Source organism: Heteronotia binoei, chromosome 11, assembly GCF_032191835.1.
Source record: "Heteronotia binoei isolate CCM8104 ecotype False Entrance Well chromosome 11, APGP_CSIRO_Hbin_v1, whole genome shotgun sequence".
Taxonomy (NCBI): Eukaryota; Metazoa; Chordata; class Lepidosauria; order Squamata; family Gekkonidae; genus Heteronotia; species Heteronotia binoei.
The window spans coordinates 54,236,117-54,263,480 of record NC_083233.1 but is presented as its reverse complement, the minus strand read 5'-3'; the positions used below and the strand labels follow the sequence as shown (position 1 = coordinate 54,263,480).

Here is a 27,364-nt window from a genome sequence, read left to right as displayed (position 1 = left end):
AGAAGAAGACAAATAGATGAAAGAGGAATGGAGAGAGGAAAAGAAAGGAACTTTAAATGCATTCTCCAAGCCGCTGGCTTGGCTTGGACAAGTGATTTAAAGAGACAAATGCCTTTTCTCAGTTGGCTGACGGGGCAGTGGGGGCTTTGAGAGCCGCACAATATGTGTGTAACAGCCACATGTGGTTTCTGAGCCACAGTTTAGCCGCCCCTGCTCTAACCCTAGCTCTTTTTGACACGTGCAAGTACTTCCTCTGGAATATGTGATGCAAAACAAAAGGAAAGCGCTCCTCTAAGTTGTAGTGCAACAAAACGTCTCCTGTTGCAGAGAGTAGGGGAAAAGGTTATTAGAGATTGTTTTCACAGAAACTGGAGCCTCCACTTCTCTTGCTTTAGGAATTAAACACTAGAAGAGGGAGCATGAGTTTAATCTGAGAGGTGGTGCCTCAAGAATGTAGGAATCGCTAATGGCACCAAGAGGTAGAGAAGGAGGCCTGCTCTATATTGAATTTAGATATGTGCCATTGGCTGCCCTTTTGGATACCTGTTTTGGCACATGAGTATCTGATTGGCTCTGGATTTCAGCAGCATAGGGGGAAGTTAAAACAGATGCTTTTGGGCACCTGGAAAAGAATGGTAAATTGAGAGGCTTTTGTAGAGGAATTAGTAAAGAGTAGCTGTTTCTCCTCCCTTCCCCCCAAACCCCTCCCTACCTGCTTTCTACCCAGTCTATGCAATAGAATGATTGTTGAATTTTTAGGAGACTGGTTTTTCTCCCCTCACCTGCAGAATCTGAAAAGAAAAAGAAATGTCATCTGATTCCAGCAAGAAACGGAAGCCCAAGGTTATCCGCACAGATGGAGGACCACAGGAGGGCAAGAGAAGCAGGCCAGATGCTGACCAGGTACTTTCACATTGTAGGGGTGTTGATGAAGCGCACCATTCATTAGATGCTGTTTGCAAGGTAGCTGCAAAGCAGAGGCTCTTGCCTGTGTCTAAAAAGCAGACTTCAGTACACAAGTCAACTTTGTCTTAGTAACTAGTTTTGCAGTACTATGCAGCTTAGTTTGGTCTCTATTGAGCCAAATTAGAGTTTGAACATTCAGCATAGTAGGGCCATGGTAGTAGCAGGAAAAGATATTGCTAAAAGCAGACTTGGAAAGAAGGCTGAAAATAATTTGATTACTCCTCGTAGAATATGTCTCAGACTATATTGTGTGTGTTTACTATTTGAGTTATGGCTATAGAATAAGTTGTTAATTGAATTCAAGCACTGTAGGTGGTGTTCACAGTATCAGCTTTTAGCTGGAACCCTTTCCATTGCATAGAACAAGACTACTCCTAGAGAGATCATAGTAAAAAGCCTCCTGTATAAACTATGCTTTGTTTCAGAAGAAGAAATAAGGGGAATATTTTGCCCTGGCAACTACAGGGCCTTACAGCATGGGTTCTAGGGGCATGGTTTAAAGGCAAAAACCAAGGTCAGATAACACCATTCCAAAAGCAAAGACAATCCAAAGTCAGGTGATGTATTCCAGAGCTCCAGTAACAAGGTTCTAAAAATTCATACCAAACAGGTCAGACAATTGGTGGGGTAAGACTGCAAACCAGCTGACCTGCACTAGCTGTACCCTCACCACAGTACTATGTAGGGAGTTTCTCAGCAAATGATGTTGGTCCCATGTTAAGCTCCTCTCCAAAACTGGAGTCTGCTTCTTTACTCATGAGTAGTAGTGGGCCCAGATCCAGCAGTATCTTTATCCTGGCATTCGCTCAGCCTTGGATTGCCACCATTCTTTGCCTTCTCTGCTCCTGGAGATTGTGGGGGGTCAAGCAGTGGGTGGGTCATTGCTAGAACTTCCTGGCTGGAGGTCACTGCAGACTCAGGTTTCCTTTTGGAAGGCCTTGCAACAGCAGCCTCACAGGGAGTTTTGGCCAAGGTGTGGCTTGGGGAAGGGTTGTCCTCCTCTAATGAGAACTTATGCTACACCAGGACTCTCTCTAGAACACCTGTAAATATAGCTTCCTAGCTGGGAATTTTAGTTTTGTCCAATTAAGGTAGCCAGCTTGGCATCTGCTAGAGCCTGTTCCTCTTCTATAAAGGCTGCCACCTTGTGGAAAGGGTGCCATCTTTGGAGGTTTTTAGGAGACTCTGTTAGGCTATCTTATTTATGAGGCTCTTTAATGGGCTTAAAGCTGCAGGCATTTCTCTATGAGGAGATCAAATGGGGTTTTGCTGCATTTTGTTTGTTTTTAATTTTTTTGGAATTGTAAACTGTTTTGAGCAACAGGCGAAAGGCAAAGTGTCAATGTTTCTCTCTGTTCTGTTTCTGCATACAGGATGCCAAATACTACAGTGAGGAGGCAGAAGTTGATCAGCGAGACCCCAGTAAAGATTATGAACTTTACAAACAGACTTGCCAGGACCTTCAGAAGCTTATGGCAGAGATCCAGGAGCTGAAAAGCAAAGGCAACAAAGACAGCGTAAGGCATCTGAACATAAGCAGGGGGAGAGAATTCGTGTGGATCATAGGAAACCCCTGGCAGAACTGAGCGATATTTGAAAGAGGAGAGCAGGGGAAAGAGTTAAGTGCACATCAGCTTAAATGTTGTTCTCTCTCCTCTTCAGGCTGCTGAGATAGAGGAACGTCGCATTCAGAGCTGTGTGCACTTTATGACCCTGAAGAAACTCAACCGTTTAGCTCACATTCGCTTAAAGAAGGGAAGGGACCAGACTCATGAGGTATGGCTAAAGGCAAAGAACTGAGGAGGGTAGTATGAGTTCTAATGGTTGTATAGTGCATAGACTGAAAAGGTAGATTTTTAGATCCGCCCCATTTAATAAACACACATTTTATCCAGGTGATGATTTGGGAAGATGAAGATGAGCACCATTTTTCCGCATCTGATTAGTCTAGAATTACAACAGTAGCAAGATTGTTGTAACCTGTGATGCTGCTGTTTTTTGAGCCTATGGCTGCTTTGTTTTTTAATGACTGCATGTGATAACTGAAAAATCCACTTTTTTGTATGATGGTATGTGCAAATCTTCTGTGCTTTCATTTATGTCTATACAGAATGATTCACACCAGCTTATCTGCCTTTTAAGGTCTCATCATTTGTGTGTAATCTGGCTTTGGAAATCTAGTTGTGTTTTTTAGATGCCATGCATTTTAATGCTTCCGTTGTGTATTTTAATGCAGGCCAAACAGAAGGTGGACGCATATCACTTGCAGCTCCAGAATCTGCTGTATGAAGTCATGCACCTGCAGAAGGAGATCACAAAATGCCTGGAGTTCAAGTAAGCTTAGCAAAGGAATGTGGTTTGGCGTTGGCCTTTTTTATTGCAAACGCACACTGTCTTGACATTTTCAGTGAGTTATCTACCACGACCCCAAGATCTCTCTCTTGGTCAGTCTCTGCCAGTTCACACCCCATCAACTTGTATTTGTAGCTGGGATTCTTGGCCCCAATGAGCATTACTTTGCACTTGGCCACATTGAACCACATCTGCCACGTTGACGCCCACTCACCCAGCTTCAACAGATCCCTTTAGAGTTCCTCACAATCCTCTCTGGTTCTCACCACCCTGAACAATTTAGTGTCATCCGCAAACTTGGCCACTTCACTGCTCACTCCCAACTCTAAATCATTTATGAACAAGTTAAAGAGCATGGGACCCAGTACCGAGCCCTGCGGCACCCCACTGCTTACCGTCCTCCACTGTGAAGACTGCCCATTTATACTCACTCTCTGCTTCCTATTACTCAGCCAGTTTTTGATCCACAAGAGGACCTGTCCTTTTAGCTCACAAAAACATTAAAAATTTCATTTAGGATATAAATGTTGTTAGGCTTTTATTTTACTTTGCTGTAGCAGAGTTAACACAGCTACCCCTTTGCAGCTTTCATAAGAAGTCCTAGCAAGAGGTTTGTCTTTATGATGAACCCTTCCTTACAAACCAGAATTGTTCCCCCATGAATAAAGAAAACAGGATTTTAATAATACAGTCTCCCAAGTCCTGCACCCACCCCAGACTCCCCCTCTGCTGCTGTCCTGTTAGACAGCTTGATGTGTCTCCAGCTGGTCCTGTGTATCCTCCAAAACGGCAGAAGGATGCAGAATTCCTCTTTCAAAGCACAGCATTTGGGGTTCTTTCCCCCAACCTTTAGCCATTGAGTCTTATGGTCCTTCCGGTAAATGATGCCCACTGGGCCAAGGAAAGGTATGTTCCCCAAGCTACATATGCAGCTTCTGGTTTCTTTCTTCAGATCCAAACATGAGGAAATTGAGCTGGTGAGTGTTAAGGAGTTCTATGCAGAAGCCCCCCCAGAAATCAGCAAGCCAGAGATCACAACTGATGACCCACACCAGCAGACTCTTTCTCGTCTTGATTGGGAGCTGGAGCAGCGCAAACGGTGAGGATGCTAATTCAGCAGTTATTGTTCAGATGTTCCACTAAGGTGGCCTTAGGTGTGTTGCTATTATCTCTTCTTCCTTGCCCCAACCTGTGGTATAATAATGAAGTCTTTGGTACAAACCCCTGATCCCCTTTTTCCAACATCAAAAGTAAGCTGAAGCACATGTAACACAATGTTTGCCTCCATCTCCTTTTCCCTTCTTATGTTTCTCATGCCAAATCTTAGACTGTAAGATTCTTGAGATGGAGACTAGTATTGTATGCAGGGAAGTGCCACTGCATACTTCTATGTAAACTGAATAATAAGACTGATGTGACACCTGAAATAATTTTAACTGTTCTCTGAAGATGCTAATGATTTTTATGACTTGGTGCTGGGAATTTTGGAGCAAACTATATGGCAAGGAAGTCAGTGCTGGCTTTTTCCTCACCACCACACTGGTTGGAAAAGGCATTCCAGTTCCAGCTTTGCCCTAGAGTTAGATTTGTCAGTCAGGGTTACCAGTCATTGGGGAATGTAGCAAAAAAATGGATCCCCCCCTCCACACACACTGTTTTCTTTAACAAGAGCTTTTTTACTGTCTGTGCCAAAGAAAGTTTAAAAAAAAATTCGTGTAGCCGCCATAAAAACTTCAGCAAGAAAAAGTGAATTCTTGCTATATTTCATGGTCTCAACATAGTTTGATTTCTTTCCTTACTTTGTAGGTTTGTGGAGAACACTTTTGCTCGTTTCTGTCAACCATTCTGTCAACCAAAGGGCATGCACCTTAATTAGTTTAAGTAGTTAAATGCCTTGGGGAATAGTGTGAGATAGCATGATGTTGCAAATTGAGTGTTGGGTCAGGGATCTGGGAGACCATATTTAAATTCCCACTCAGCCTTAGCTCATTGGTTGACTTTGGGCCAGTCACTCGCTCATCCTAACCCACCTGTCTCACATAAGTCAGCTGCATCTTGGCAGCACTTTATTATTATAAGAAAAGGTAAGAAACCATTTGGATCAGGAGAGAAATGCAGGCAAGTGATTTTACCTGTTTAAATGAACACCTTGAAATAGTTAGCCAAGGTGTGTGGCTAAAAGACCTTGATCAGCCTCTCTGTTCTTTTGTAACTCACTATTGCTAACTGTGAACCTTCCTTGTCAGGTTGGCAGAGAAGTACAAAGAATGCCTAGCCAACAAAGAGAAGATACTGAAAGAGATAGAAGTGAAGAAGGAATATCTGAGCAACCTCCAGCCTCGACTCAATAGCATCATGCAGGTAGATTGTGAGCCTGGTTGATTTTTCTTTTTTAAAGAACTCCAAGAGCATAATTAATTTTGGGTAACGTGCAAGTGATGGTTTCTATCATGGGTAGCTTTAATCAAAGTTATTTTTTAAACATATTTTTTTCCTGATAATTGAAATATGTAAGATGGTGAAACAAGTCAACATTAATACATCAGCAGCACAGAAAAAGCCTCTTATATTGCATTGTCTCATCCAGGCTTTTTATCACTAGCTGTGGCATAATTTTGCATCTGATCTCTTTCCCACCAGGCTTCTCTCCCTGTCCAAGAGTACCTCGCGATGCCTTTCGACCAGGTCCACAAGCAGTACGAGACAGCCAGGCACCTCCCACCACCTCTCTACGTTCTCTTTGTCCAAGCTAGTGCCTATGGCCAGGCCTGTGGTGAGTCTTTTAAATTGCTAGGGGGATGTGATCTTCCTTCTCTCCTGCCCTAGCGTGATCAGATTTTACCACTGCTTGCAGAAAATAACAGCTTATCTACACATTCTAAGGCTGTTTGGGAGTGGGGGTTTAATCTGATCAACCATAAGCTCTGTAGTGTGCGTCCAAGATCCCCTGAGCCTGCAGGGGACTTCAGTGGAGCTGCCTGATGAGACAGCTATATTTGAGAGCTTTGTTAATTCATAGGCTGGAGCTTGAAAGACCTGTCAGTTCCTCTCCTTCTCTTTGAAAATTGTGCAAATATGCTCTTCGGAAAAAACAACTTTCTCTTCTTTTGAGTAATGTATTCTGCTTCTGACTTGTGGGGGTGGAAAGGAGCCAAATGAGGGCATTGAATTCCAGTACCTGGCCACTGAGACCATGAGAACTAGAAAATTGTGAGTGTGGTTTGGGAGATTACTTTTGTGGTAAAAACAGAACATTGTGATTCTCACTTGGTACCACCTTCTGGCTTTTCTGTGCTGCCACAGAATTGAACTATACTCGCAGCCATAAGAATAACTGTGGCAGATGCCTTCCTCCTTAAACACACACCACAATGTGTTTCTGCTCCTTTTCTTTTGCCTTCTTCCCTTGTGCGTCCTCTTTCTTCCTCCCTTCATGCTGTGTCTCATTTCTGACCAACTGTCTTAGCTCACACGAAACCCTCCTCCCTCAGGCTGGGTGAGTATCTTTCTATTCTTTTTTACCTAACCTGTTAAAAATATTTCATTTCATAGTTTCTAAAATACAGTCCTCTCCACAAATGAAACATGCATATGTTAGGAAAGGACAAGGTATTGATGTTATTTCCATTACATGACTTGACTTGATGGTGAGGAGTCCCAGGAGTTCTTTCAGTATGATGGGGAGCCGCAAGGTTTCTTTCTGGAAGTTTCTAGACTGTTTAATTTAAACCATAGTGCACAGAGCATTGAACCTGCTCCAGTGTAGGCTGTACAGAATCTTGGACTGCAAACTATTCATATTATACATTAGTCAAATGGCTTTTACTCTGTAGTTACAGAGAAGTAGGGGAGGCCAGTACTGTCTGTTGGGTGCTGTGGGACTATTGGGCACTGTGGCCATCAATCCTTTATGTGATAGTTTTAGCTCTGGTCTTATTGAGTCCCAAAAGTCCCAGCCTAAGTCTCATGTCTAAGTCTAGAAAAAGGGATCTCCTTTCCAAGTTAACTGTATGACACTTACATTGGATTAAAGGGTGGGTGGTTACAGACACCAGCGTCTTTATGGTTTTCTTTCAAGCTAGCTGGGGAAGGGTAGATGCAGTGGAATTTTGAGGTAGAGCACATCCAGTGTTCTATTAGGAGAAACCTCTGATGTCAGTTGGAAGTTGGCATGCATGTTTTGTTTTTGTGTTTCATTGTTTGTTGTGCAAAATGCTTATTTTGGGGGGGGGGGGAAGGCTGAGGGAGGAGGGTTGGAACTCGGAATATTGCAGGGGCAGAAGCACAGGAGTGACCCCTGGAAGCACCTACCCAGATCCTTTTCCTTAAGCTTTTGCAAAAGCATCTGGCTCATATAGATCCCCTCCCTTCCTCTGTCTGCCCTTCCCTAACCCAAGAAACTTGATCTTGACGAAGATACCACGGCTGATGCAGCTTAGATATCTTTTTGCAACTTTGTTTGTGACCCAGCTGTGACTGTGCAGCTTTCTAGCTCAGTAGTGGAAAAGTCTTGTTTTCAGTATGTGGGATGCCCATTTTCATCCCTAGCAGCTTTAATTAAGTGCTTCCTGTAATCATTGTAGAAAAGGATAATTTCTGCTTGAGGCCTGAGAAGATGTGTGATGACTGTGACAACACTGGGCTGGATGGGTCCCAATCTTGATTTTTTTTATAAAGGCACTCATTTCTTTGCATCGCTAAATGTCACAGGGTTGGTAGAGCTCTAACGACCAGGGAGTTGTGCTTAATGGTACCATTTCTTCCACAGATAAGAAACTGGCTGTTGCTATAGAAGGAAATGTGGAGGAAGCCAAAGCACTCTGCAAACCCCCAGAGGACTCCCAAGGTGAGCCCTGAGGAAGCTTGTAATGTGCCTCTGCTTGCTGTGAATTACTCAGTAGTAGATATTGTGCTTTGCACATATAAGGTCTCAGGTCTAGTCTCCATCACCTTGGGTACCTGAGCTGTGCAGTACCCTAGATAGCTGCCCTTCCTGGTCAGAGTAGACTAGAAGTGAGCAAGCTATGGACCATGTGAGCCTTCTGTCCAGCCTTTTCAAAACTGCAGAGGATGGGGGTTGGGGAGATGCTTCAGCATCTAAGTGACTCAGGGAAGTGGTAGCTTCCTTTTCTCTGCATGCTGAGTACACAAAAAACCTATGGGGGGTGGTAGCATGCCTCTTCAGTACTTCTATTTAAAAAAAATTAAAAGGCAAACAAGCTGGCACGCATAATCACAGCATAGCGCAGGTAGGTAGAGAATGACGGGCACATTTTGATCTTCAAAGGTGAAAGGTCATAAAAGGCAAGTTGTGAATTTTAAAAGAGTAAGTCGAAGACACATAAGAAGGGCAGAAAGGATAAAATTAGAACAATGCAAACACTTTTGCACTGGCTGCCAGATGCTTCTCCAGCCCAGTTCCAAAGCTTCCTATTCACAAGGCCTGCCCCCATACAGACCCCCTTCTCCTGGGTACTGAGCATATCTGGGGAGGCCTTCTGAAGGCTCAGGCTCACAGGAAGGGGCTGCCTGCCTCCATAGTTATCCTGGGGCTCTAGAATACTTTTTGTCAAGAGGCTCATTTGGTCCAGTTTCTGCAGGCATTCTGCCAAGGAATGAAAACCTGTTTTTTTCCCAGGGCTTTTAACTGGTTTAATCTGTGCTTTTCTGAGGTTTTACTCCCTGCTTGTTTTATGCTGTCACTCTCAGCTTAATGTTTTGAACTCATCATTTAGCTGAAATGCTGTGGTTTTATGTTGAAGACCAGATTGATGCTAGGAGTAATTTGGAGCCATTAATTTAAAACAAGAGCCCCCCAGGACACCACTGAGAGCACGAGACTGGAAGCTCCAGTATCAAAATAAAATGAGACTCTGGCAGCGCATGAGACTAATGAGACTAATAACATTTATTTGACAACATAATCCTTCATGAGTCAGAACTCACTTTACAGAATAAACGTTGTTAAGTCTTTAATGTTCCAATGGACTCCTGAATTCTGTTGCTGCTACAAACTAGCACTGCTACCCATTTGGAGTTCACAAAACAGTAGACAGATTTCAGACAGGAAAGTGAAGCATCTTAAAATGAAATCTTGAACCCACTAAACCAAACTTATAACAGCAGTTGCATTGTGAAATAAGTGTTTTCCCTGCATCAGTTCATGGATTCATGACAACCCTATGGCTAGCAGCTGGACTCTCTGTAAATGGCTCTTTTGTGGAACAAGGTTGCTTTCATACATGGAGACACATCTTATGCGTATTTATTTGGATTCACAGATGATGAGAGTGATTCAGATGCTGAAGAGGAGCAGACCACGGTAAGATACTTACCCTGCTGTTGGTACGATAGGATTGGCAGCAGCAGCAGCAGCAGCAGGAGGAAGGGTGGTCAGGGTGGAAGTCAATGGCTGTTTTCTACTTTGGCCCTATGCTTTTGTGTGGAACGTGTGTGCCCATGCAATCCGTAAAAGCAGAAGCAAAGGATTCTTCCCTTCATGGCTTTAGCAATGTACCGAAAAAGGAAGAAAATCAGGCATACTGAGATCTCTTTATTTTGTAAATGTCTATGCTGTCAATCAGTAAACAGAGTAAAATCCATTTTTAAAAAACTCATAAACTTAATATAACAAAATCAGGTCAAGCGTTACAAGTAAATTACTGTGGAATGAATGAAAAGGGGAGGAATGTAAAAAGCACTTGTAAACAGATCAACTTCTTTGCTTAATCTTCCCCTTTTGACTTATACCCACTGTCTTGTAGGGGAGTGATTGTGTTTTCCTACCTATTTGGGAGGGAATTGCAGTTTCACAGGGGCCATATCCAGTAATATCCATATCCATATCCAGTAATGTTACAAAGAGTTAGAAAAACTTCAAAGAAATTGTGATAATTTCTGCTGATTCCAATGAGGCCGCTCCCCAATTATGGGAGGGGATGTAATTGAACCTTGGGAATAGCATAGCAGAGATTCAAAAACTGAAAGGAAGAACCAGTAGAAGTAGCTGCCCTATCAAGAAGACTGAAGTCCCCACCCTGACCTGGGTAGCCTGAGATTTCATCAGATCTCAGAAGCTAAGCAGGGCTGACTCTGACAAGTACTTGGATGGGAGACCTCTTTGAAATACCAGCAGTCAGGAGGACAGGCATGTCTTTGATATCTTCCAGGCACCAAGTAGGGGTCAGTCACCAGAGGTCACCATGACATCCAGGCGCACACATACACGCACACACAAAATACAAATATACCAAAGAAGACGACGACTGAGGTGCCCTTAAGTCTTTGCAGTGTGCTTGTATACCTGCTCTGGGTTCCCAGAAGTTGACCCAGCAGGTTCCAAGGAAAGCTGGGGTATGCTGGAGTATAGGGTTACAATTTCCTGTCCTTTTTTCTTCATATCGCACTTGTTTTCGAAAGTACTTGGGACAGGGCAAGCAGCGACGTAACAAGGGACACCATCTTTAGTGTGAATTCACAAGTGCTGTTTGGCAGGGGGATGCAGGAGAGTGGCAGTATATCCTGTGACTGTGCCTTTCCCATCCTAGAAACGTCGTCGCCCGACACTGGGGGTGCAGCTGGATGACAAGCGCAAGGAGATGCTCAAGAGACACCCTCTATCGGTCACCATTGATCTGAAATGCAAAGGTATGAGAGTGCCAAGTAAACAAGCTCCTGGTATCTTGGGTTTTAACGACTAGCACATGTACCAAAACTTAAGCATTGGGAATTTACCTGTAGCTCATTGAAAGTCGTAAATCAAACTGCAGTCTTTGCTAAGAGTGATTGAGCTATGAGAAGAGCATGTGCTCTTCTAGCTCCACAGTGGCTAATGATTCCAAAGAAGTATGATAGCTTGGGGGAAACAAGGACTGGGATTTGTGTGGCAGTGGTAGATAACTAGTGACTAGAGTGTAAAGGGCCGGTTAGCCACCAGGGAGTTTAATCCCCTCTTTATTACTGGGAGCCCTCTTTGGAGGGCCCTTGACTGTTTGACATTTTGACGGGCTGCCTTTGGATGTGGTGGCAGCTACAAGCATAGACAGCTTCAAGAGGGGATTGGATAAGCATATGGAGCAAAGGTCCATCAGTGGGTATTAGCCACAACCTATTATTGGAACTCTCTGTTTGGGGTAGTCATGCTCTGTATTCTTGGTGCTTGTGGGGGGCAGGGCACAGTGGGAGGGCTTCTAGTGTCCTGGCCCGACTGGTGGACCTCCTGATAGCACTTGGGGTTTTTTTGGCCACTGTGTGAGACGAGAGTGTTGGACTGGATGGGCCATTGGCCTGATCCACCATGGCTTCTCTTATGATGTTACGTGTAGTCCATATGGATTCATTGGATGCTAACTGTATTGTGATGCAATCAAAATTGTGCAGAAAACATCACCCCAGTTCATACCTGCTGGCAGTGGTTCAAGAAGCAGATAAATGCTGCTCCCAACTGTCTTGCACCCAAACAAATGATAGGAAGCCTTAATGCATAATTCCCCAATTCTTAACATTTTTCTTGCTTCAAAAGGGAAAGGGGGGTTGCCATCTGAAGGTTCTAGATCACACAGTAGTTCAAATATAAGCCCTTTCCCTCCACTATGTACTTTAAAGAACATGCAATGTACAATGAGGCACAGCACTACCACCACAGTACAATTGTAGATCAAGCTCTTCCCCTGTCAACCACTGCAATTTTTCTCCTTGCAGCTTGGCATTTTTCCTTTGCAGTGAGCAAGAAGGGGTATTGTTTCCTCAAGGGCTGCAACCCGCAGTGCATATTTTCGCTGCACCCTCTTTTTTCTTTTCTCTGCAACATGATAAATTAAATTTCCCTTCCTATATCCCTCCCCCTCTTGGCCGTGTTATTGCAGATGGCAGTGTGCTCCACTTGACTTTCTACTATTTGATGAACCTCAACGTCATGACAGTTAAGGCAAAGGTGACTGCAGCTATGGAGATGACCATGCCAATCAGTGCCGGGTAAGCTTTGAATAGTGGAGAACAGAATTAGAATTAACCCTTTTGGCATCATCATTGGCCTCAAGATCAACATGAGGGATAGAGTTTTTCTTGAAGGAAAGGAAGGTACACTGAAGCAATTGGACAGTGTTGGAGAGTGGCCAGATCTATACCGCTTTAGGATCTCATCCTACAAAAGCAGCTGTGAAGTAGCAGCAGTTAACACATCAGGCATCTATGAATCTGCCTTCTGCTGTGTCAGAGCAGCATAGGTCTTTCTTGCTCAAGACTGGGCATCCTACAGTTTTGAGCAGAGGCCTTTCCCAACCCTGTTAAGTGAAAGCCTTACAAATGTAGATGCACATGCAAAACATTGACACTCAGATGTGGCCCTGCTGCACAGTGTTTGATAACTTATGTAGTACTACTTCAGATATTTGAAGTGCTTTGCAGACATTGTCTTGTTAATCCTTAAAGGAGTCTTGTAAAGAGATCCAGTATTATGGGGCCAGTATTATAGAGCCCAAGCTGGTGTGATTTTCCTAAAGCCACTTAATGAGCTTACAGCAGGGTGAGATTTATTCACATTATTTATAGTCCACCTTTCTCACATGGACTCAAGGCGGATTACACATAGTGAGTCAGTACAGTCAACAAAATGGGACACTCAGTAATCAGCGCACTAGGATATTAGAAGACTGGAAACCACCAGAAAGAATAGGAACAGCATGGGTATTAATATGACATATTAAGTTGTACAGGAATTGCATAATAGGAACCTGTTACAATATGCTGTACATCAGAAAAGACCATAAATCCTATCATTTATCCAAGCAGGTTTGTGAAACCATTTTGTACAACCTTGTTACCTGCACAGAAAAGCACTCTTGAGTAGTTCAATTTTGCATAGCTTCTTGAAGGCCAGGAGGGTGGGAGCTTTCCTGACCTCAGGCAGGCCATTCCACAAGGTGGGGGCCACAACAGAGAAGGCACGTGTACAGGCAGTTGTTGATTCTGCCCATTCAAACTGCAAACTTCCTGGTTTATAGCTCAAGTTTCATAACTCCTGTACCATCCCCCCCCCCAATACTGTTTATTTCTTGAATTTCAGCTGTATACAAAAACAATAATTATCTTAACAATTACATAGCGGTGTAGTAATGAGAAGGGTTATATAACAAACCCTGGTAAAATAGTAAACAGTTCTAAAGTTTGTGCTTAATAAGCTGAAGTACATGATTGACTTGACATACAATATAATGTAATATTTTTTTAATTTTTTTTACAATATAATTTAATATTTTAAGAACACTTGCCATTAAACAGCATGGCCATTATGCAATATACAACGTATTAAAGATGCTATTAAAACAATGCCAGAAAACTAGTAAGTTGGAATAGATGTTTCTGCGTCGGTTCTATTAACCACATGATCTAAAAAAGGGAGCCATTGTTCTAGAAATTTGGACTGATAAAGAGGGTTATCTATGAGTTGAAATTGGTCTGATGTATTTTCTATACTAAAAAACACTTGTAATTTCCTGTACCATTGTGAGATCCAAGGTAAGTCTTCAGTTTTCCATTTAGCAGCAAGTAGAGCTTTGGCTGCTGCAAGTAAAATAAAGATTAGATCTTTTCTTATAGATGGAATTTTTAGATCTTCCCATAAATTCAATAAAATCGTTCCAGGGCACGGAGGTACTAAGATTCCCACGATATTCTCACTCTGTAAAATATTCCCCCCCAACAAAAAAAAGCCTTTACTTTGACCAATCTCACCAGCAATGGAAATAAGAATCAACTGTTCCTCAGTGTTTCCTGCATAAAGGATGGATATCAGGGTTGATATAATTTATTCTTTGCCATCTCAAATCTTGTGGTTGCAGATGGAATTGTAATAATGGAATCACTAACTTAAATGCTCTTTGAAAGAGGACTGTTTGTAACATCTGACGTACTCCTAAGAAACTGAAGAGCATGGAATCATCTTAATGGTGACCAAGACTCCCCCTGGGGGATTTCAGATGAGTGGCATCTCTGGGTTTCCATTTAACAAGCTGAAACCTGAGCCCTTTTACTGCAGGCTGCAAAACGTAATAATGTGGGAGTGCAGAAAAGGTGCTGAATTCTCTACTTTCATTTATCTGCTCTACCTCCCCCCCCCCATTCAAAAATATATACATCTCTAATTCTTATGCCTGCAAGAGTATGTGGACTTCCTGCTCAAATATGAGAAGTCAGAAAGTGAAGGAGGGTCTACAGACTTCCAGTAGTTTGAAGGGTGGGTTCTTCCTAGCTTGTTACTCTTCCCAAGCGCTAAAGAACACAGTATTCTAAATAACAAAAAGAGTGCAAACTTGCAAAGCTGGTCCCTGAATTCAGCTTTTCCTGGCTCGGTATTTGCACTGCCAGATTTGGATTGCCTGGGCAAGAGAACATCAGATGTTTCTTTGTTTAGTTCTGCTTTATTCTGTCCCTGTCTGCTTATATCCATGTTTGGCTCCATGATGAGGCCAACTGTGTCATTCATCCCAGGAGGTGCATGGTGGGGGAAGGGAGGCTGTAGGCAGCATCCTCCTTGCTAATCACCAGCCTCCTGCCCTGCCCTTCCATCTCTTCTACAACTGCTACCTACCTCACTTCTGGCCAGGAACCAGAGCAGTGGAACTCCCTTCCCACCCACAGATGTCTTCAGACACAGCTCCACGAACCACTCTTCGAAGACTGCAAGACTTTGGTTAGCAGCTTGGTTGTCCAGGCAGCAAACAGCCAAACAGGTGGCTGAGCTCTTGCAAAAGGGCCCATGCAGCTCCTCAGTGGCCTTTAAAGAAGGCTGGGGAAGATAGCAAGGAGGGTTAACAGTGGTGGCTCCCAGGCAAAAGCAGTGGTGCCTGGCCCCCAATGGCCCTGATACTGTGCTGGCTGTTGTGTGGTCTTGCTGCTGTGCTGCCCCCACCTGCTTTCACTTTTTGCAGTTCCACTGGCCTGTGACTCTCCTGGTTGGGTGAGAACTTTAGCTCACATCAGTTCTGTGGAGAATAGGGGAACTGGACACCACAGCTCTTGAATGGGTAGACTGAAGTGGGTCTGCAGGAGTGCCAACAAGACTGTATGATGCTGGATTCCCTGCTTTGTTCACCCTCTCCATGACATCAACATTTTGCAAACAGCACAACTAGGACTGGCCAGGATGTCCTTTTAAAAAACGACAGAACAAACCCCCTCAATTTGATTACCAAAAATGGGTCCAAAATTGGCCTATAATTTTTATAACTGGGGTGCAAAGTGATGGAAATATATTTAAGCCATTTTATAAGTAGAATTCAGATTTCTTGGCCTCCAAATTTGCGGTTTTAATTTCTTCAGAACAACGAGACTGGCAGCAACCTTTAAAACCAAGGTTTGAGCTTTTGTGTGCACACATAATTCCTCTATCCGAGGAAGTGTGCACACGAAAGCTCATACCTTGAATAAAACTTTCTCGGTCTTAAAAGTGCCACTGGACTCTTAACTTTGTTCTGTTGCTTCAGGCCAACACAGCTACCCACCTGGCTTTAATTTCTTCAGATTATTTCAGCAAAACATGAAATGCAAGAGACGGTACTTCCATTAACTAACAGCAGGGGGAGCTGTGGACATTTCAGTGCCCCTTTGGAACGTCCTTCTCTTCAACAGGGCAATCGGGCCTCCCCCCTCCCCCATCTTTGTTGAATGTACAGGCATCCCTCTTAGTAACCGTTGAGAGATGTTAGTGGAAGTGACAGAATCGGCTCGGCTGCCAGTTGAGGAGGAACCTGACACAATCCTCGCACATAGGTCGCTGGGGGAACAAACTGCCTGTGCCCACCGAGGCTTCTCTTGTTGCAGCTCCTGCTGATGAATCTGAGGGACTGATGGCATCTCATCTCCTTGTCGCATTTAATTACTCTCTTGCAGATAGATAGCTTCCCATACCTAGGCTGTGTGGCATTTGCCTGCCCCCTCCTCCTCCCTTTTCTGCATATCCCTGTCCCTTCCCTCCCCGCCTGCTTACGGTTGCCTTCTCTCAAGGACTGGTGCTCATCCTTGGAGAGTCTGGGTTTGATTCCACTGGGAAGCTGGCTAGAGTCACAACTACTGCAACCAGCTCAGAAGAAGCAGTTTTCCAGCTGCATCTCTGGTGTGCAGTTGTGGGGGGGGGTCACCTCACTCCAAGTGGTCAGTGTTTCACTCCACGTCTTGGAATCTCCAAAGCACCTAAAGAGCACTGGGTGAGGTACCAAGAATAGGAGTGTCCTCACTTGAGCTGGCAGGCCATCGTGATGTAGCTGCCACGAGTCAGAGCAGAATCCAGAAAACCCAGGTTCAAACCCCCAGTCTGCTGTGGAAGCTCACTGGGTGGCCTTGGGCCAGTTACTCTCCACCTGTTTCACAGGGTAATTGTGAAGGGTAAGATGGGGCAGGGGGAGAACCATATAGTTTCCATCCCACCTTTAGAGGAAGGATGAAAAATGCACTAAATGAGTACTGATTTAGGCTCTGTTATCAATCGAAAAGTGACAACAGAGGCCTCTGGATAAGCCTCATCAAGCTGCAGGGGAGGGATGAGGGTAGAAGGCTCAGAAGATGAAGCATTTCCCCTGTACAGAAGGAAAAATCCTTCCATATAGGAAGCTAGCATGTTGGGGACATAGCTAGGCCATAGTCCTCTCTGAAATGCTAGATTTCTACGTGAAAGGACTTCTTTTTCTATGAAGGACTTCAGCCTGTATGATCTGTAGTGGGCACAGCCCTGGCATGGTCATGTCAGTGAAAACTGGGCCCAAGTAGTGGAGCTGCAATGTAGGAATTTTTCAGTGCAAAATACTACTTCTGCCATAACTTCACAAGGTAGGCTTGGATATGGAGCTTTTTTGGCCCACGGAGCAAACTACACATTGCTCTGGAGATCCGTGATGAGATTTCCTCAGGGTGTAATTTAGCTTCCAAAAATTGGGAGAGATGAGTGGGGGGGGGGGTTGCAGTGCTGGGGAAGGAAGGATTCTTCCTCCAAAGCATTTTTCCAGTGGAAAATCACCCCCTCCTTGGGGCTGTTTTTTACCCTAGTGGTGGGTAAACGCTATATTGTGTCTGTTTTCACTTTGCATTTCTGTATTGGGGCTTAAAACAAACAGCCAAGGGGTGGGTGGATTTCCATTAGGGAAAATAGTGTGAAAAGTGTTAACCCCACCCTGCCACCCCATCACAGGCACACCACCGCTCCAGTTCTCCAGCTGCCTTTTAAGGTTAAACTATGCATTGGAATACGTAATCACAGATCCCTAAAATAACATGCTTTTTGGCCCTGAGCCTCAAGGGTAAAGACACTGGCATAACCTCTCGGATTTTTTTTTCATTTGCAGTTTGTTTATATAACACCTTCAGTGTACCTACTGCTTTCCTAAATTATGTAAGAAAGCAAAAAAATAAAATTAAAAACCCCCGACAAGTCTCCCAGGAGCTTAACAGTTTAAATATTAACAGTAGTGGAGATGGCAGTGGAGCGGATACAAGACCGGGTGTCCCAGGGTATGATGTGCAAGCACTGTTAATCCTGTTTGGGAGCAAGGGGCTCATCCGCCCTCTCACAATTAGTTGTTTTGGGGGCAGTGCAGAATGCTGTTGCTTTGTTCCATTCCCTGCATGTGATACTTTTCTCTCACTGGAATCGTGTTGCCTGTACCTGCTTTCTCCCCCAACATGGAACTCACGCCTGGAAAGGAACAGGCATGACCCTCAAGAGTCTTTGGGAAACAGGAGTTTGTTTCTGCAGTGTTGCCAGGGGAATTACGCAGCAGCTTCAGAAGAGAGTTGTTGGGTCTCTCCCCCCCCCCCACCATCCCACTTGCCAGCGTGACTGTTCTTGCCTTCTCTCTCTGATCTTTTGAAATGTAATTTCGCATTCCATCATCTCTGCTGTTCCTTTTTCAAATGGGCTGCAGATTGTCATCTCTAATACTGCAGAGAGGAGGAAACAAGGTTTTTTTTATGAGCAGAAGGTTAATGTGGAGAAAACCAAATTAAACAGGGTCAGTGGCGGGGGAGGGGAGGAATTTTCCTTGCTGAGCAGGGAGCCTGTTGGCTGGGGATGCTGCTGGGTGGGGGAGTGGATGGGGTTATCTCTGGTTTCAGGGGTTCAGATAATTAGTTCGGCTAGCCAAGTCGAGGAGAGGGCAGGTTCTGGAAAATGGTGAGCTGGACAAACTCTAGGCAGTTGGGGGAATGAGCACAAAAAGAATTGCTAGTCTAACAAAGCTCTGTGAACCTAGAGAAGTAGTAATTTCCCAAGACCATCAATGTGTTTGAGAGTTATGCTCTACAGTAGCCTATGGGAAAGTCAACGGAGTGAAATAATAGCATAGCAAGGAATGTGAGCCAGTGGAGTTGTATATGCCCCCTTGTTTCCAGCAAGGAATGGGACTGAGGGGGAAGGCCTTGTGACCTTGTGGGAAAGTTAGAAGGGGAGGGGGAGCACTGAAGGCAGTGCTCCTTGAAGGTTGTGTGGAGCCATGTTAGAGGGCAAGAGATTTGAATGCAGTGGAGCTGGAGGAGCAAAAGGTGAAGACATCTGTAGAAATAAGGACCCTTAATGTAAAATGAGGGCAAGGATGTCAAGTTCTAAAGCAGAGGATTGAGGAGTTTGTGTTGGGATTTGAGGAAGGGAGTCACGTTGGCCTTCTCAGCAAAGAAATAAATGGTTTGGCCAGTAGCATTTTAGACAGAAATGAGAGGATTGAGGTGCAATGGGGGAAGGCCAGAGGGGAGGAGGCTACTGTGCTCCAGGCAAGAGGCGACCAGGGCATGAACCAAGAGAGGAGAGAGAAGCGGGGGGGGGGGGGTCTTTGCAATGTGCAGAAGGAGAAACAATGTAATTTGGCAGCAGACTAAGAAGTTGAGGGAGGAATCGAAAATAAAGCCAAGACAGTGTTTGTGCTCTGCATGGTACATGGTGATGCTGCCAATAGATATGGAGAGCCATCAAGGAGGGGAAGATTTAGGAGAAAAGACAAGTAGTATGCTGCAGTACATGCAAATATGTTACATTTGCATAATCTCAAGCATGGAATTTTGAATGAATATCTTCCCTCTGCGAACCGCTGCTTAAAATTGTGTGATATGCTTATTTTCTGTATTTGAATTGTTCCCTCTGTTGCCGTTAGGACTGTAAAGTTCTTGGGGCTACAGCCTCTCTGTTTCCCCCCAGAAAACTCTGTAAACCATGGATATATTGATGGTGTTGGGGGAGCAATATTGTACTGCAAGAGAATATTTTCTCCTCTGGTAGGAGGATTTGCAAGCTGCATAGAAGAAGAGAGGTTCTCGGCTTGCTGCATTTGAAAGGGATAGCTCTGAAATAATGAGAGTTCACCTCACTCTTCTCTTTTTCCCCAGAGACCTACTGTCTCCTGATTCCCTTTTGAGCTGCTTGTATCCTGGAGACCATGGAAAGCGAACTCCCAATCCTGCCAACCAATTCCAGTTCGATAAAGTCGGGTAAGCCAGGAGTGGGCAGAGGGGTGTCCCTAGGGACCTTATTTTGTCTGTCTGTCACTACATTTCCCCCCTCTCTCTATGTCTTTCCAGTATCCTGACCTTGAGTGACTATGTGACGGATCTTGGCCACCCTTATGTGTGGGTGCAGAAGTTGGGGGGGCTGCACTTCCCCAAGGATCAGCCCCAGGTGAGTTTGAATACAGAAGATGCATCTCCATTAGTCCATCCCTGCTGATGATGCCACCCTTGCAGGGAGGGCAAGTTTCTCAGTCCTGGGTCTCCAGTCTCCAAGGCAATAAGTGTTTGCTCATGGAAACATCCATGAAGGGGTTGCTGTGTGTGTGTGTGAAGGCGTTCGCAGGTGGGTGGCAGTGGACATGTAAGACTGGATGTCAAAGGGAAAGCCGGCTGCATTACAAAGTGTATAGATGGATGTAAAATATGGGGGCATAAATTCACAAGGCAGGAAGGGCTAGAAAAATCCAACTACATCTGTTGGTCGAGGTCCAATAGAGGGGTGAACTTTGTGCTTTTCTTATAACATGCTGAACAGGAAGAGCCCTGCAAATCAGAAGAGGAATATTTAGATCTTGTTCTGTTCAGAGAACCTTGTTTAGCTCATACAAGTATTTACCATTTTGCTGCTCAGTTCAACATTATCCTAAATTCTTTAAGCACTATCTAAATGCATGTCAGATGTGCCACATTCTGGCAGTTGTGAAGCGAGAAGCATGAACTTCCAACCATGCTTGGTCCTTTGGCTACAGCACAGTCGTGCTGTGTCTTTCCCCATGCCTTTGCATACACGGAGTTCCATATAGACACAGACTTCTTCAAAGGGGACATAGCATCCTTGTGGCTGTGTTGACCTTTTTTTGCTGCATGGTGTTTCACTTGAAGAATGTTACAGGGGATGCCTCACTAGGAGTTAGCCTTCCTTCTAATCACAGTTGCATCAAAACACAAAAAATCTGAAAGTGAAATGAAGAATGTGAAGAGAAGTTATGCACTTGAGCAGGGGTGGGCCCAACTTGCTGAATGTAAGAGCCACATAGAATAAACTTCAGATGTTCGAAAGCTGCAAGACATGAACATCAGATGATTGAGAGCCGTGAGGGAGGGAGATAGATGGGAGAGGTAGAGGTAGAAAGAAAGCAACATTAACTTTAAGTACATTCTCCAAGCCAGCCAGTGAGGGCTTTGAGAACCACACAAAATGTGTGAAAGAGCCACAGTCTGGCCACCCCTGCACTTAAATATGACACTGCAGATCAGAGCTTATGGCTGTAGCCTGTTGCCGAATGGCACCAATGAGCTAGAAGGGTGCTTGACATTGGGGACAAATGCCTGAAAGCGTTGCCTGGTTTTTTTCCCCAGCATGCTTGGCAACTCTTCAGCTCTGTAGTTAAGAGAACCTAACCCAGGCAGCCAATGTAGCTCTTTCTTTCTTGTCTTTTCTTGTTTGCAACAGCCTGTGATAGCTGACAGTTCCCTGAGTGCCAGCCACATGGAGAGGACAATGAAGTTGCTCAAGATGAGGCTGGAGTCCCGACTGGCTCTGCACAAGCAATTTGCTTCCCTTGGTATGTCCCAGCAGCCCCCCCTCCTCTTTCCCCAGAGCTGGTGCTCACCTCGGTGTGAGCAGACACAGTTTCAGAGGCAATCATATAACGTAATAATTCATACCAGGTAGAAAATTAGTAACACATTCCAATGTGTTATATAGTCAAAAAATACCAGGGGATACGCACAAATACAATAAATAACCACCAGTTGGTATAAAGATATCATAAAAAGTCCTATATGAAATAAAGTCCAAGCTTCCAAGTTGCAAGCTGTGAGCTAAAAAGTCAACACTTCTTACATAAGTAGAAAGACTGAATGTTGCAGAGAATGTCCATGTCTTTGCTATTAGCTTCATATAATATGTAAGACTCCCTCTGACGGTGCCTAAGCTGGCTTAATGGACGCACCGTTTCCGATTCCTTTTCGAAGAGGGGTTAGGCAGTCCCCAGGATCGCCATAGTTGCTCTATGGACAAAGATAGAAGCAAGTCTTCAGAGCGTTATCACTTGAGGCATTCAGCTGAATCCTAGCTGCTCTATGGCATGGGGGAGATGTTCATGGGATTCAGTACAACTATGTGAGGAGGGGGGAATCTGTCTGGGCTGTACCAGTTCAAACTGCAGATATGATTGAATGCTGCTCTGCAAAAATAATCCCCTGTGTACAAAAAGCCCAGCATATCATAGAAAAGGCTAGGCTACAGAGCCCTTCTCTTTGCAATCTCATTTCTGTGTGCAGCCTGAAGTAGGAAGTGATAGCATATGTTTTCCACTGCTGTGAGAACCAGACCTCATTTTTTATTGTAAGATCCTTCTTTTGCCACTTGTTTTTTTTTCCTTCATCTTTCTCTTGGCGCTTTTCAGAACACTTTTCCTCAATTACATATGACAGAAACTAATTTTGAGTACTAAAGCTGAGATTACTGAGAAGCCAATTCTATGTCTGTATGGACCCTTCAGGATGGATATGAATTAAGGCTGGGCTCATTTGTTACATTTACCTATTTCATTTATCCCCCGTCTTTCTGACAAATAGGGGACCCAAAGCAGCTTACATCCTCCTCCTTTCCTCTGCACTATCCTTGATTGATGTGCCGTTTCTTGGTTTGGGGTTTCAGAGCATGGAATCCTGCCAGTCTCCAGTGAATGCCAGCATCTCTTTCCTGCAAAGATTGTGTCACGCTTGGTGAAGTGGGTTGCACTCACATATGAGGATTACTTGGTAGGTTGGGGAGGAGAGCTTGAGAGGAGCAGCCCCATGGCTCCCCAGCTATTTGTGGGCCTTGAAGTTACCCAGACCCTCCATGGTTGTCTTGCGAGAGGCGGGGTGGGGTGTAACCACGACATTGGCTTGCAAAGAGTGTACCTGCACATGCCCGGCTCATCGCCACCTTGGTGCCCTTGCAGGAGTTGTCCTACACCAAAGATGTTGTGGAGGCTGGTCTGGCTGAGGATACTCACCTGTATTACATGGCACTGATTGAAAGAGGAACAGGTACGTTGGGTTGCCCTTCCCTGGCTTCCTTTGGCTACCACCTTCCTTGGCTTCTCTCGAGTGGCCTCTGGAATAATGCATTGCTTTAATGGCGGGGGTGGGGGAGAGCTGAAACACCCTACATTCTGTGATGGGGCTTAACTAATATAGTTGAGGTCATTGGATTTGGGTCACAGAGGATTGGCACTTAGATGCATTGCAGTCCAGGGGAAGGATCAAAGAGGCCATGACAGTGGAAAGAGGCTGAGATGTCTTGGTGGCAGAAGTCTTGGACAGCAACGGTCTCCTGTTGCAACTGCCATTCTAGTGTGCCATTCTGAATCTGCTCTTGTTCACCAAACTGCCCGTGGAATGGGGAAACAAGGAGAAAACTTATTACTCAAAGACCCCACCACCACTACCCACCCCCACACAGAGGAAGTAACCAGATGGGGCTCCTTTCTGAGCAGATGCGGATGCATTCAAGACCCATTTCTTCTCTTCTCCCCCCCCCCCATGTCCCAGTTCTCAAAATGCAAATCGTTGTTTTGTTTCTGCTTTGCATAATTTTGTTTACTTGACATAGGTTGTCAAATCACCTTCAGCATTTTCTGTGTGTGTGCAGAATGGGGGGAGGAGAACAGAGAGAGACTTTTTCAAGCTCTTCTCCTAAACCAAGAGGGGCTAGATTTGCATGTATGACGGATGATCAGTTGAGAGTTCCAGCCTTTTGGCTCCTGCCCTAAATAGCACGCTCTCCTTACATACTGCTCTGCTGATTCATCTCCCTTTGTGTCGTAGCCAAACTCCATGCTGCCGTGGTGCTGAACCCAGGGTACTCTTCCATGCCGCCTGTCTTCAGCCTGTGCTTGAACTGGAAGGGAGAAAAGACCAGCAGCAATGATGATAACATCCGGGTAGGTTGAGAGACAGAAGCCAGGGAAGGATCTAGCCAGAGGCACTTTGGTGTGCTGGGCTTGGCAGCTGACTCTTGTTTTACTCCACTGTTCTGGTCCCAGTGGTGACCAGATCTCTTCTTACTTCTCTGTATCCAAGCTTTATAAACTGAAATATCTTTCCTGCATCATTCAGGACAGTCCAGAGATGTTTGTACCTTTCCAAAGATGTATGTACTTTTTACTATAAAGCAGGAGGCTAAAGCTTTGGGCATAAAGGTAGGACATCTGTGAGGCTGACTGCTCTGTCTCCTGGGTTCTTTTTCAGTCCATGGAGGGTGAGGTGAATGTATATTACAAGGAGCTGTGCGGCCCCAAGCCAGGCTACCAGCTGTTGACCAACCAGCTGCAGCGCTTGTGCGTCGTCTTGGATGTCTACCTAGAGACAGAGACCCACGACAACAGCGTGGAGGGGCCCAAGGAGTTTCCACAGGAGAAGATGTGCCTGCGTCTGGTCAGGTAATGAGTTGCATTAGATAATGTGGATTACCTAATGTGTTGGAGGAGCCTTCTGTGTGACCTCAGCAAGGGGGGAAGTTTTTGGTTCTAATCATAGGAGAGGGGCAAGATTTTGCACAAGGCAGCTTCCTCTGGCGGTACATTCTCAAGGTGACAATTTTGCCCAAGTCAAGTAGCTGGCTGCCTGCCCAGGCTCTGAAGCGTCTGCCATTTCTTTTCATCGGAAGTGCCCACCTGTAGCCTTTTTGGGCGATGTGTTGCTCACGCTGTTGCCTACTTGTGCTACCCTTTCTCTTACGCTTAATGCTAAGATGGGAGTAGACCTGTTCACATCAGCCGCAGGTTGTTGTCTGTGATTTTGAGCTAGCTGCCTCCCAGAGAGGCCTTCTCTCCGCCCCCCCCTTCCAGCACACATTCCTCCTACCGCTCTCCATTGTCCTGTTCCTCCTGGTGCAGCTGAGAGTCTTGCTGGGTGCAGCTGCTTTTTCTGCCTAGAAAAAGGAGCTTGTCTCCTCTCTTCCCCTTCACACCATGAGCCTTCTCTTTCCCTCTCTGCAGGAGGCTGCTTTTTTCTCCAGATCCTGCCCCCTTTTTTTTGTGAACAAATAAAATTTTGTGTGTGTGTGTGTGCATATATATAATTTTATTTTATTTTGCAATATATTGAAAAGTATTCTATCAAAATCTAAATATAGTTCATCAATACATTACACAATTTCTTACCCCTCCCACCCTCCATAATTTGTCTACAAGAAGTACATATTAAGCAATTGGATTACAAATTTTTATGGAACAAAGCTTTGAGAGAAGAATTTTTCTCACTAGCAAAAGATAAAAAAAGGGAGTGGTTTTTTATATTAAAAAAGAACTGGAGCCGAAATTGGTTTTTAAAGACAATGAAGGTAGATATATTGCCGTGGAGGTGTTTATTAATGAGAAAAAGACATTGTTGGGACTATATGCCCCTAATGGGGCAAAAGATGCTTTTTTCAAAGACATTTTGCAGCAACTTGACCAAATGACTTATGAGCATGTAATGTTAATGGGAGACTTTAATGGAACTGTTAAGAACTCTTTGGACAGATCTGGAAATAAAAAGAATAAAGATGGCAAGTTGCCGAAGTCTTTTTTTGAATTAGTAAAGCAAGAAAGTTTGGAAGATATTTGGAGAGAGTTTAATCCTAAAGTACGAGGTTACCCTTGCTTCCTGACTCTCTGGCAATGAAGTCCCGTTCTCTCTGGTTGTATATCTCACGCTACTTGAAGGAGTCATCACTTCTTGCTTCGTCATGAGAGTCTGCAGCTTTGTTATGGCTGGGTTTTTTTTGCAAAGCCACAAAAATTCCAAACAGCAAGTATTTTTCTGCACTTTACTGCTTTCTCTTAGCTCCAAAAATTCCACCTTTACCCCCTTCCACTTCTCCTTAATTTCTTACTTTGACAAATAGTTCTGGATCTTAGCACTTTTCTTTAAACAGTCTTAATTTGCTCCCGGAGTGATAAGAATCTTTTACCTTAGCGCCATCTAATCTTGCTCATACCCTCCAGTTTTCCTTCAGAAGTTATTATAGTCTATAGAAGGCTGGAACCTTGATGAGTTTAAGTCAATTCAGTGACTCCAGAGATTCTTTGTAGATGATGGGATGCAATCTCTCATCGGGGGTTCTTCAAAGCCGAAAAAAAAACCCTCCTGGGGTCTCTCGTCAGCCAAAGTCTCTCTCCTCGAGATAACAAGCATGTCCTAGACAAGTTCCTTTACTAAAAACAGATAGACAGCAGGCATTAAAATGCCTTTTATGTCCAAAACAAAGAACTCGTACTGCCCCTCTGTGAGAGACAGGTCAGCTCACCATGTTCCAACCCCGGAAGCCCCCCCCAGATCCTGCCCTTTGATGGGGGATTCATTGCTGCCTTGGAGCAGTCTCCATTTTCAGCTTTCCTTCTAGCCCAGTGCCTCTGGATTTTCACCCTTAAGCAGGCTCATGTCCCTTGCTTGCTGGCACTGGTGCTCTTGGCTTCCTGTTCTCCAAAGAGCAAAAGAGACACTGTGGAGCAAATTAGAGCCTACAGTTCAGAGTTTCCCCTTATGACCTAAATGAAGGAGGCTTCTTGGGAAATACTGAAATAGAGAACAGAAAAGGTGGAGATGAGATTGCACAGTTGGTGCGCAATGAAGGATGGGAATCGATGCAGAAACAAAAGGCAGCATGCAGCATATGGCATCCTTACCCTGAACTACAGGAAATGTCAAACATGACTTCTGGTTTCTGAGCAGATTGAAAACACACACACATTTGTGTAGAATCCTGAATGTTAGATATTTATGATTTAAAATGAATTCTGAGGTGCTGGGAGGTTCTGGAGAATAGAGCAGATTCTCGGTTGTCACAGATGCCCTTGTATGCAGCACTGTGACAGAGATGCAGAATTCTGACTTTCTTGTATTTAACTACTTTGTTTAGTTTGTTTTTGATTGCGTGGTGGGTGTACTATTCCTGTTAAAAGCTGGAACTGGGCTCCATGCCCTGTCTTCTGGTGTCCATCCCCTTGGTCTCCTCTGCTAGTTTTACCTTGTCTTTTCAGTTCGGAGCAGCTTGGGGGTAGCGACCTTTTTTTCTTACAAAGTACAGAACATAGCAGCAGTTTGGCTTGAGCCTGATATGGCATTTGGGTTCCTCTGCAGTTTGAACCTTTGCCCCACTTCTACAGAATTTTGTACACTGGTATTAGTGTATTATTAATAAGCATAATAATAAGATAGCCAGTGCTTTTTCAAAGAGACTTTTCTATGGTAGCCTTTGACACTCATCACTCTCTCTGCTTCCCTTCATTTCTTAGGGGACCCAGCCGGATGAAGCCTTTCAGGTTCAACTATCCTCAGGGGTTCTTCAGCCATCGTTGACCCTTGGCGCTGGGATCCTCCTCCCCTGGACAGCTGCCTCCCAGAAGAATGTCTCTTGGCTGGAATTCTTTGCTGATGGATGTCCAGCTCCTTCTTTCCTGGGCTATGCCAGAGATTCCTGCTCACCTGACACTTTAGCTCAACCATTCCATTTTTGGTTCTCTGTAGTGTTGTGTGTGTGCGGGTATCTTTCAAGTATTAAAGCTAAAAGTGAGAAATTCCTAAA

The 27,364-nt window shown here is 44.6% G+C and overlaps 1 protein-coding gene across 2 annotated transcripts; it reads left to right on the top strand.

Annotated features, from left to right (window-relative positions):
• The first annotated feature begins 774 nt into the window (after positions 1-774).
• On the top strand, positions 775-27,364 carry THOC5 (THO complex subunit 5). Of its 2 annotated transcripts, XM_060249339.1 has the most exons (20): positions 775-903; positions 2,340-2,483; positions 2,629-2,742; positions 3,203-3,300; positions 4,271-4,417; positions 5,565-5,679; positions 5,959-6,091; positions 6,785-6,814; positions 8,087-8,164; positions 9,600-9,640; positions 10,866-10,965; positions 12,183-12,291; positions 19,681-19,782; positions 19,873-19,969; positions 21,254-21,365; positions 22,466-22,569; positions 22,755-22,842; positions 23,623-23,738; positions 24,046-24,236; positions 27,075-27,364. In XM_060249339.1, the coding sequence occupies exons 1-20, from the start codon at positions 808-810 to the stop codon at positions 27,136-27,138; spliced, it is 2,079 nt and encodes a 692-aa protein (XP_060105322.1). In that variant the 5' UTR covers positions 775-807; the 3' UTR covers positions 27,139-27,364. The 2 variants fall into 2 exon arrangements, with proteins under 2 accessions (XP_060105322.1, XP_060105323.1); XM_060249340.1 differs by lacking the exon at positions 6,785-6,814.

Excerpts from the sequence above, each read along its gene's own strand:
- THOC5 (XM_060249339.1), top strand. The coding sequence starts at position 808 with ATGTCATCTGATTCCAGCAAGAAACGGAAGCCCAAGGTTATCCGCACA. Across the intron at positions 2,484-2,628 it reads GCAAAGGCAACAAAGACAGC|GCTGCTGAGATAGAGGAACG; the intron begins GTAAGGCATCTG and ends TCTCCTCTTCAG. Across the intron at positions 19,783-19,872 it reads TTCCAGTTCGATAAAGTCGG|TATCCTGACCTTGAGTGACT; the intron begins GTAAGCCAGGAG and ends ATGTCTTTCCAG.